Source organism: Arachis hypogaea, chromosome 20 (assembly GCF_003086295.3).
Source record: "Arachis hypogaea cultivar Tifrunner chromosome 20, arahy.Tifrunner.gnm2.J5K5, whole genome shotgun sequence".
Lineage (NCBI taxonomy): Eukaryota > Viridiplantae > Streptophyta > Magnoliopsida > Fabales > Fabaceae > Arachis > Arachis hypogaea.
Genome location: NC_092055.1, coordinates 131,166,386 through 131,177,997, shown reverse-complemented (window position 1 = coordinate 131,177,997; position 11,612 = coordinate 131,166,386). Strand labels below are relative to the sequence as shown.

Genomic DNA, 11,612 nt, shown 5'->3' with positions numbered 1-11,612 from the left:
GACAAAAAAAAAAGTCTCGTGGCTGGTTACGAGACAAAAAGTCTCCAGAAGTTGTTTCAAGACCAGCAAGTGTTATTAAGTAAAAAAGGGCTAAGATTCAACCCCCATTCTCTTAACCACTGAAAACCATCAATAATAATAATAATAATAATAATAATAATAATAATAATAATAATAATAATAATAATAATAATTTATTATTATTATTATTATTATTATTATTATTATTACTATTATTATTATTATTATTATTATTATTATTAATTATAGTAGGTAACTTTTATTATTATTATTATTATTATTATTATTATTATTACTATTATTATTATTATTATTAATTATAGTAGGTAACTTTATAATATTTTCCCAATAATATTTTTTCAGTCAAAATTATCTTTTAAAAATTGATGCATTGACCGATGATATTTTAAAATTTGAAAATTCCTAGTACTACTAAGATGCACGGACAGGTCATAAAAAATAATATTCTCTCTTTAAAATTAAATGTTGGTCATCTCCTTTTGGTAAAAATAGTATTATAAATTGTTCTTTCTCAATAATTTTGGTCAAAATAAAAGCTTTTATAATAAAAAAAAGGATTGAAAAATATCAAATTTGAAAATGTTTGTATGCTCTCAAATTTTGATTTTAAACATTGATGCATTTATAGTATTTTAAAACTTGGAAATCTGAAGAGTTTGCAAAGATCGCAAATTTATAATCCTTTCACCTTACAAAGAACTTCTTTTCCCGTTGTAGAAGTTAGACCTGGTCATATTAGCACCCTATTAAATGGGTTATATAGCTCATTGTTAATTATTTTTGTTTTCCACAGATATTGAAAATTGACTATGAATATTTAAACTATTATCTTTCCATCAAAAGAAAAATCCAAGGTACTATGGTTTAATTATATAAGTAGATGATTCGAACATTGCTAACACATCAATTCGAAAAATGGAATTCACTAAAGTTTTATTTCGTATCATTGTTTGCTTCTTTCTCCTATCACTTGTTTATGACACTATAGATGCTACTAAAATTAATAATTTTATGGAATGTGTCGATCGTGATGTTTTAGTCGATGCAAATTCAATCAAATAGTAAAGTGCCGTCATGGTTTACGAGGACTTTTTCTTTTATAAAATATTTTGTCAAAAAATATAGGTCTTGATTATAATATTTCAGTTAATTAGTCCAAATTCAATGACAATAAAGTGTTATCACTGTCAAATTTACATAAACCTCCTCTTGTAAAATATTTTTTTAAAAAAAGTATAGACCTTAACCATGTTTTAATTGGTTCTTCAAATCCAGTCGATAATAAAGTGTCGCTGCTGCCAAATTCACATGAACTTCCTTTTGCAAAATACTATTTTTTTCAAAATGTAAGTCTCGACCATAGTGTTCTAGTTGGTCCAAATTCAATCGATAATAAAGTGTCGCTGCTGTCAAATTCCCGTGGACCTCTTGCAAAATACTCTTTCTTAGAAAATGTAGGTCTTGACCATAATATTTTAGTTGGTCTAAACACTACCAGAAATGCGGTGATTAGTCACGGAAAAAACCGTGGCTAAAATCAACAAAATCCGTGGCAACTAAGCGTTAACAACGAATACATTTTCGTGGCTAATAAAGGCGACGCCTTTTCAGTTAGCCACGGTTTTCGGCCGGTTAGCCACAATTTTATGATTCGTGGAGACATCTAAATAGCCACGGTTTTTACGTTATTGGCCACACTCTAAACCGTGGCTAAATGACAACAGTGTAACCAATGAGTATAGTTTTGCCACAATTTTTCCGTGGCTAATATTGACAGGTTGGGCTTTTTTTGCCACATTTTTTCTGTGGCTAAACGTTGTTGGTTATTTAGCCACGGTTTTTTCTGTGGCAAAAAAAAAACCATGCACAAAAAATATTTGATAGGCTGGGTTTTTTTCCACGCTTTTTTTTTGTGGCCAATATTATGGGCTATTTACCAACACATCAATCTGTAGCTAAATTTTTTTTTTCAATTTAAAAAAAAAACTCTCAACTATAATTACCAATTGAATATTTTTTTTAAAATTAATATTGCATATATTTATTTCTACACTAACATATTAAAATAATTTTATAACAATATAAACAATCCAAGCAACGATAATAACATTAAAATAAAAAAATAGCAAACTAAGTAATAACAGTAAATTAAAGCATATGCATTGTTCATATATATAGAGTAATAACAAAAACCAAGTTTTATAATTCTGTACGACAAAAAATAAAAGTATCTCTAATAACAGTACAAACTAGACATAAATTAAAACTAAAATAAACATGACATGAGGTGCATCATTCCGACTCAATGTGTGGCACAGAATCAGAGAAGGTAGCTACTTCATCACCGTATTTCTGTTGTAGAAATCTGTGGAGAGTTGTCACTTGACCTTTAACTTCTTGAAGTTGCCTTTCTAAATCTGCAACATGCTGTTGCAATGCACTGCTAGAACCTCCGCATATTGCCCCTCCAAAGATGCGCTTTGACTTACCAAAACCACTGGGACATGCAGCATTACTAAAGCCACGTACTCGCTTACCATTCTCAGGATCGCAAACTTTTCCAATTGCATCATCCGGATGAGCTAAGACCTTTGAATGAATACCTTCAGTGGCAGCACGCTCTTGGTCTTCAGACAAATGCTCTGCTATTTTTTCCTACAAACAAATGCACATCGCATTGGAGTAGAGTATTGACATAATCAAGGCAGATAAAAAAATATACAGCCATATAAAATATAATTGAGACACTCACAACTAATCATTGTCCTTTCCCGCTTACATAACTCCCATCTTTCTTTAGCAAAGTTGATACAATAACCTCGCTTCGACATACAGGCCTTCCCAATTTTTTTTCCTAATACAATAAATAGAATATTAAAGATAATCACAAATTTAATTAAAAGCGCTAATTTTATAGTAATAGCATAATAGTACTAGACTCAATAAAAAAAATATTACCATCTGAGTTGCTCTTCTAGCATTGCTTTTACTTCCACCGGTATGTGAAACTATAAGCTTCTCACGATTTCTGGCGTTTTGCAAACATTGTTTCTATGATTTTCAAGAATAAGAAACAAGTAAATAAATGTTACCAGATATCCATTATAAATATTCAATAAAAATAAAAAAAAAGCATAGATTAATTATTTACCTTTGTTTTAGGATCCATATAATGATCCACAAAAGCAGTCCATTCAACAGGCGGTATGTCTGAGGGATTCGCAGCCAGAATTTCTGTCTTTCTTTTGTTAGGAAAGAAGTACTCTCCCCATAAATTATACTTATGGGCCTTCCATCTATCACCTAAGGTCCTCAGAGCCCATTTGACGCCAGCAGCATAATCAAACTCAAAATTTTCCTTGAAATATTTCATAGAGGAGATCAATTATTAAAAAATATGTAATTTGATAACCATACTACAGATTATATCTTAGAAAGATAATATTAAAAAAAATTTTAAAGCTAAAGTTTTTCTGATTATAATTTTATTAGTTTTCATCAAACTGAGACAAGTATATATCTTAACAAAATTTTCCTCTCAATTTTTTCTAATTCCAAATATTAATTTCAAAACATTCATGAAAATAGCAATTGGAACGGGAAAAGAAATCCAGGAAGTGTATCCTAACTCCTAAGAATGAAATGCAACTAACTTGACAATATTGATAGCAATAGCATATAACCTGCAGTAGTACCTGTTTAATAACTAATCAATTCATAAATCATAGAGCAATGGCATCTTGTTACAGCTTACTTAAAGTACCTCCAAATGAATCTATCTACACCAAGATTTCAGCTCTTACACACTTTCTTTTTAATAAGAAATAACAATAATAAACAGAAAACGCAAACCTAAATATAGGCAAGCTAGGAGCTAAATTAGGATGACAACAATTTAATAAAAATGCACATCAAAGTGAAATAAACTTACTTCAATAAGTTCCCATTGTCTTTTTGTGTTATCTTCTGGCATCTTATCCCATCTTTTGATTGATATGGGATAAAATATAATTTGACGAGCTACCTGACCAAGAAATCTCACAAACAGGTTCGAGCCATTATCTCGACCTTGTCCATCTGCATCCAACTCCATCATAACTTTTTCACTTTTTTTCAACGCCCAAACTTGAATCGCTGTCATCTTGCGAGTGATGATTTCTCCAGTAGAGATGTTTGAATTAATGGAAGAACGCCAAGTCAAATTAAACCAAAATTAAAAAAAGAAAAACAAAACGGCATAAATGACAAACTTAGATTTATCAAATTAATTGCACACATATATATCACTAATTAATCTAAATTACATACTAATCTAACAATAAATTGTATACACATATCGGTACCAAACTAAATATAGTATCCGACATTAAAAGCACAGTAGGCTTTCACAAAATTGTCACTATAAGTCTGAACTTATCAATTAAACAAGTGCGACTTTAATGAAACAGGAAATTAGATTATATGATTCAAGGCTGCTCTACCAACTTAAATGCCGAATGAATTAAAATGTCATTAATAACATTTATTGTTCTCAATCAATAAAAATACACATAACACAGATAGAACTATCATATCTAAAACTCTGAATCCCTCTTCATAAATATATAACATTTCTCTTTCTTTCTTTCTTTCTTTTATTTATTATTTATCATTATTTTAGTATATAATAGTAGCCATTGATACAAATAACATTACAATCTAAGTATGATTGTCTGGGATAATAACAATATATAATAGAAATAAGATTTTTGAATAAAATTAAATTCTGACATAAATCTAAGAGAAGAAAATTAAAGAAGCTAAAATTCGTATTAAGATAAAAAAATACTAATAATTTCTAAAAAATAATGATAAAAATTTAATAAAATTACACCGTGATTTATTTTCTAAAATCATATTTTTATTTTTTTAATATTTTATTTTATTTTGTCTTTGATTAAAATAATTAAAGGTGACTATTGGTATTTTTTTCTTTTTTTGATCACGGACAACTGATAAAATTATAAATAACAAACTATAATAATTAATCAACCATAACAACGAAAAGCAGGGACTTATTTAATTCCAAATTCAAGTACGGTTCAAATTTTTAACTTACCAAAAAAATTTAATCCGTCTAATTAACACTTACATTCAAAAATTAATTTCAACTAATACTTAATATAAACAAACAAATTACTGCAAACTATCCTATTGTTTAGCCAAGAGACTACAAGACCTGATTGGACATAGAGTACAATACAACAGGTGTCCATTTTTAAAAGCTTCCACCTAAGTTCTATATGTATAGAAAAAAATTACATTCTACACCATAAAATTCACCATCCAATAGTTTTAAAATATATTTATAGTTACACATATCCAAGAGAAGACAGAATATTCACAAATATGCTTTGTGCAGAGCAAACATAGAAGGAACCAAAACTAAAGGGAACAAAAACTGAGTTGTGTAAATTAAAAAAATAGGATGAGAAAAAAAATCAACCAGCACAAAGTCAATAGATTGGACTCAAAGAGAAGTTAGAGTTTGAATAAACCTACCTTTAACCTTCACAAGCAGAGGCTCATTTTCATCTCTTTTATTCTTAGGTGCAGCAGGTTCTGGTAGATCAACACCACTTTGATTTAACATCTCCGTCTCTGAAATTTCATCCCCATCATCATTGAGACTTATTTGTTCCAACCTATCTTCCGAACTCAAGTTTATGTCTTCACTTTGTCTTCGTAACTCTTCAAGGATTGATTGTCCGCAGATATTACGTTTATGCTTCATAGTATTCTAAATGCCTGCGACACAAAGTTATAGACAGCGCAAAAAGAATTCAGAAAAAATAAAGGTCAAATAAAATAGTGACATAAAATAGTTCATATAATTGAAACACAAGAAATCAAATAACATACAAAAAAACATTACTAAGCATAATCCAATACAGCATATTCAGTAAGTTAATCATAGAGCATATTTAACAAGTAAAACTTAAATTCAGATTCAGAATATTTCCAAAGTTTTATCATTAATAATTGAAAAAAATCACTCATGTCCAACCATACTAAATCAATAATTTCCTACTTAGAAACTGGTAAATATATATGTGGTTCGGTTGGATAATGTTCCTCCGACCTTCTATAATCTCTTAAGTATTAAACCAAAACATGAACATCAAGAGTACTGACTCATATAACTAGATTCAAGAATATATGATTCATGTGGAATGAAAGGAAATTTTTGCAGTAACTAAAAAATTTTGAAAATATGAACAACTATATCCACTTTCATAATAACTAGTTTAATAGCAGTAAATTTTATATCACTAAATGGGATTAGCATTCATTTTATTATATAAGTAAATTGAGAAGCCCGATATAGAAAAAATCCCCATAGTAATGATGACTACGATTCCATTATGTGTTAGTGATATCAAACTATTTGCTTAGTGTTCTGTAATTATTTTTCTCGTGTCACTAATATTAGGGAATTTTCTCAACAAATTCTGTATAGATGTCTAAATTTTTGCAGTGATCATTCGGGGAATAGCCAATTTTGCAGCTTATGCATTTGCACATGCAATTCTTGTAAAACAAAGCATAAAACAACATCGTAAATTGAATTGGAAATTTCAATACTTCATACAGTGATGATCAAATATCATGTTCAGCTGAAAACCAAATGTAACATTAAACAGAAGGACTAAGCCTAGATAAAATTGGAACAGGAAACTAAGGGAGCTAATAATATAGTGGGGTTATGTTCAATGAAACTAAACTAGAAGCACATCAGACATAATATTCTCCTGGATACCAAATTTCACAAAATCGTCTAGCTTTCTCACGAGCAACAGGATCCAAATCCTCCTTCCAGAATGGCTTCTTGTTGAGATCAAAATCCTTTACCACAGCCTGGGTTTCTGGTGATTTAGTTGTAGAGCGAATATATCCTTTCTTTTCAAAAAACTTTGCAATGTATTGCTCTATGATGATAAATTGTTTTCGACGTGCCCACTCAAATTCACATGATGGCTTGGTTTTAACGCTTGTCTACATAGATAAAAAAAATACACTGATTTATCTACAATGTTACATACAGGTGCTAGCAAACAATTTTGGAAATAGTAAAAAGGAAATAACAATATATCTTTGTTACCTTCAGATCCATGTAATATAACATCTGCATCCCAGTCAGAAGAAATAGTAAAATATGGAAACCCATGCCTTTGCAGATACTGCACGCTAAGTACATATATCTCCTACAAGTTTTCAACCAGACCGAATAACTATAGAGAATTATTAAATGGTAACATCATGTTAAATTGGATAACAAAGCACAAATAGAATATTAAAGGCAGAAAACCTCTATACTAGAATCCATAGCAGAAGATGGGGCACTAATGTAGAATGCATGTGAAAATGGTGACTTTTCATAGATATTGGTGTGAGCATTGAGTGCTATCAGCCAAGAATGCACATTAATCTTGTTACACCAAATATCGAAGGCCACATCGAGTGCGTGTTGCAACGAGGAGAATGGAGAAGCAGAAGCCATCTCCGATGCAAACTTGATGCTTCCACAGCATTCAAGCAAGTCACGCTCTTCCATAGTAATCCAGGTTGAATCTTTTCTGCAAGGTCGTGCGATTGTCATTTTGTGTGACCTAAATAGTAACAAATACATCAAGATTTAAAAGCATAGTTAGTCATATTTTTTATAATTAGGATAATTAATCAGATTCATATAAACAAATAAAAAATTGAAAAATCACTGGAATCTACTAACAAAAAATTAGTTCTCATTCACTTCACACCCCAATTCAAATCATGCTCTTTATCAAGAGTTAAAGATGGAATTCAAGACAAAATGTAAACTTGACCATGAATAAATTTTGCATGTTTTTTGTTATTTGTATTTCTTACCTTTTTATTTTTACAATTTATTTATGGTGGAGTTAAATTTTGATTTACATACTTAAGAACACAGACACGAGTCATAACAATCGTCACCTTCAACGCTACAATAATAATCCATCATATATATGAAAAAAATATAACTGAGATAAAAAGTGATTTTTAGTCACAAGTAATTTATAAAATTAGTTTCTTTTGGTACTCTTTTGTACTCTTCTTATAATTTTAACATATATAACATGGATCATTATTATTATAGCATTAAATTCTCTTCTAATAATTTGATGATGATTGTATTGACTATTGTATCAAGTATGCATCTCAAATAGAATCAAAATTTAACTCCATCATAAATAAATAATAAAGAATAAAAGGATAATAAATACAAACATAACCACCATAAATAAATAGGAAAGAATAAATTGCATTTGATCAGAAAGAACATCGACAGAAAAAATGTGCATGGTAAAAATGAAAGAAAGAGTGAAATTGCAAATCATGATCCACATCTAATTTTTATACCGCTAATGAACAGCATAACCACACTGAAAAATTACTATTTAATCAAGAAGCGAAAATTAACCACGTTGGCAAAATTGTAAATCATGAATCACATCTAAAATTAAATAATTAACATACCTTAGTAATTCTCAGTGGCAGCACTGGGAAGGAGGGAGAAGAAACTAACTATCAGAATTCCTGAAAAAAAATTGCACCCTACTATTTATCTGAGGTTAATTACGCGGTTTAAATTTAAGAAAAAGATAAACTGCATAAAAATTTTTTGAAAGGGATGGAGGGAATGACCAAATTAAGCGCGGAATTAGAAATGGATATAGTTCCATTTTGTCACGGTGATCATTGGGTCTGTGGAAAATGAGAAAATCCATCTCAAATTGGCCACGAACAAACGAAAACGTTGGAAAACTCCATAAAATTTGGCCACAGAGATATAACACGTTGCTATTTATTAACACAGTCATTAAACTTTGCCACTGTTTATCCTTTGTGGGTACCTTCCCATTGGTAACTCCCGTGTTTTTGGTAGTGAAATCCAATTAGTAATAAAATGTCACTGATGGTCTGCTACCAAATTCAAATGAACCTTCTCCTGTAAAATATTCTTTTTAAAAAAATGTAAGTCTCAACCATAATGTTCCATTTAGTCTAAACCTATTTGGTAATAAAGTGCCGCTACTACCGAATTTGCATGGATCTCTTCTTGTAAAATATTCTTTTTTTTTTTAAATATAGGTCTCAACCATGATGTTTCAACTAATCCAAATCCAATTGATAATTTGGTATCATGAAATTTATCTTTTAAATATTTTTTGTTTCAAAAAATAAAAATCCTGACCAAGATATTTTCGATGGGTCAAATCCAGTTAGTAATATTGTAAACCCCGATTAAATTAGTTAATAAATTAGTTTTTAATAAAGAAGACTAGAAATATGAATATTATATCAAATTAGGATAGAGATCATCGAAACGAGAATTTTGACACTAATTTCGACGAAAACGGTCCAAGATTAGACCGAACGGATCGAACCGGTTGAACCGAACCCGTGGGCCCAACCGGACCAACCCATTAAATGAGCTTAAAGCTCGTTCTTCTCTTCAAAGACAGCAGAAGCAGCAACACATTAGGGGAAGGAGAAGAGAAATTCACCAAAACCCTTACGGTGATTTCAAAACGGCCGTAGCTCCTCTGTCCGAGCTTCGATCACCGCACTGTTTGCGGCCACGCGTCCATCGCATCGAGCTCTACATTTCTACCAGAACAATTTCATAGGTAAGCCATTAAATATTCTCAGCCATTCTTTTTCCCCAATTTTCGAAATATAGGAAGGGAAGTTGAATTTCTTTAATTTCTGATGTTTTAGGATCCAATTAGCTTGAGGAAAACGTTCACTCTTGCTTATGTAAAGCTTGGGTAAGGTGAGGAAACCATAATTCCATTTTAATTTCATTGAATTTGAGCTTTGAATATTAAATTGGATATATATGTGTTATGAATGTGTATTAGGTTATGAATAAATAATTGGAGCTTGGAATTATGGATATTGGAACTTGGAGGAAGCTGAGCCTAGTGTTTATTGAATTCTGGAAAGGCTGTGTTTATTATAATTAAAGTGCCTTGATTGTTACGTAGGAATCGGCCAAGGTATGGTTTAGGTTTCTTGCATTTAATATATAATGTTCTGTGAAAACTTAGGCTAGATGACCATAGGATAAGTTGGAATGCAGGTGTATATTTAATATTTAGTAATGGGTTGATGAATATGCTTGGTTTGGTTTGGTGATTTGTTTGTAAGATGATATTGATGGCTAGTTGGATCTTTGAAAGGATATGTGATTGAATTGTTAATTATATGGCTATATTTTGGTTTGGTTGAATGATGATTGATGAAAAGATATGGAGCTTGTTGAGGATTATTGTTGGCAATTTGGATTGGTGGTAATAGGTTTGAAAATAATTGGAATGGAAAATTTGAATAAAAAATGAGGTATTTTGTGTTAAAAGCCTAGGATTTGTGAACTATAATTTTTAGTTGAATTTTGGTTGTTGGATTTGAATATTGTAGGAGTATAACTGTTGATCTGAGGTAGATTTATTGTGGTGATTGTTATGATGATGAGGAAGGGTATGTTGAATTGAAAAGAATGTAGGTTTGGACCCGAAAAGGGTGGCAAAGTCCGAGTTTTAGAAGAGATGTTGCCGAAATTTTATAAAAATTAGAGATTTTGTTTATATGATTATTTAAAAAGATTTAGATTCAAAGGTTATATGGTTTGATTTTGAGTTATTAAGAAAATGAGCATGTTTTAAGTTTGATTCATTTAGAAAAGAATGAATTATGTTTTGAATTGGAACTATTGATGGACAGAATGAGAGGTGTGATAATGAAGGATAAGGATTGAATATTATTGATGTATGATGATGAATGAGTTGCGATTGAGAATGATGTGGATGTTAATGAATTATAATTGAATTATTTATATGGCTTATGAATTTGAATGATCTGAGACACGAGATTCCCTTGATAAAGTGCCGTGGCTTTTCACCACGTGTACCAGGTTGAAAACTCGATACTCTGTTGACCCTACGATGTAAGTGTGACCGGGCACTATATAAATTCCCGGGAATGTTACCCCCATTGAGCAATATTGATTATTCGAGATAAAGCTATGCATAGACTCTTGGGGATGCACGTCGGGGGACAGTCTAAGTACAATTCAGACTTGTCGGGTTCGTTGGATAACCGACAGATGAGCCTCATCAGCCATAGGACAGGCATGCATCATATGCATAATACTTGAATTATTTGCTTGTGCTTTAATTGGGTGTGCCTATGTGTACTTGCCATGTTAAATGTGTATTTGTTACCTGCAGTAACTGTAACCTTCTTGTTCTTGCCTTTATCTGTTTATTTGTCTGTGAAAATGCATGATGGAGTTGGAGGTATGGAGGAATGGCAGTATGGGACTTAGATTTTAAGGTTAAGTTAGGATTAAATATTCTTAGAAAACCACATTTTATGGCTCCTGTTTAATACTTTAAGCTCTATAATCTGAGTGTCGGTGTTTAGGATTGCCTCTGGCATTCCCAGGACCTTATATTTTATGTGTGTGGCACCTTTACCATACTGAGAACCTCCAGTTCTCATTC

The 11,612-nt window shown here is 30.9% G+C and overlaps 2 protein-coding genes across 2 annotated transcripts; both read right to left on the bottom strand.

The window, feature by feature from the left end:
- Nucleotides 1-2,793: 2,793 nt before the first annotated feature.
- LOC140182762 (uncharacterized) lies at nt 2,794-4,203 on the bottom strand. The gene is made up of 4 exons (XM_072230122.1): nt 3,974-4,203; nt 3,194-3,400; nt 3,001-3,093; nt 2,794-2,896 (listed from the first exon to the last, which is right to left on the bottom strand). Exons 1-4 carry the CDS (start codon nt 4,181-4,183, stop codon nt 2,801-2,803), a joined length of 606 nt encoding a protein of 201 aa, XP_072086223.1. The 5' UTR covers nt 4,184-4,203; the 3' UTR covers nt 2,794-2,800.
- Nucleotides 4,204-6,816: 2,613 nt separating this feature from the next.
- On the bottom strand, nt 6,817-7,636 carry LOC112786381 (uric acid degradation bifunctional protein TTL-like). The gene is made up of 4 exons (XM_025829768.1): nt 7,391-7,636; nt 7,184-7,286; nt 7,125-7,129; nt 6,817-7,077 (listed from the first exon to the last, which is right to left on the bottom strand). Exons 1-4 carry the CDS (start codon nt 7,634-7,636, stop codon nt 6,817-6,819), a joined length of 615 nt encoding a protein of 204 aa, XP_025685553.1.
- Between the last annotated feature and the right edge of the window lie 3,976 nt (nt 7,637-11,612).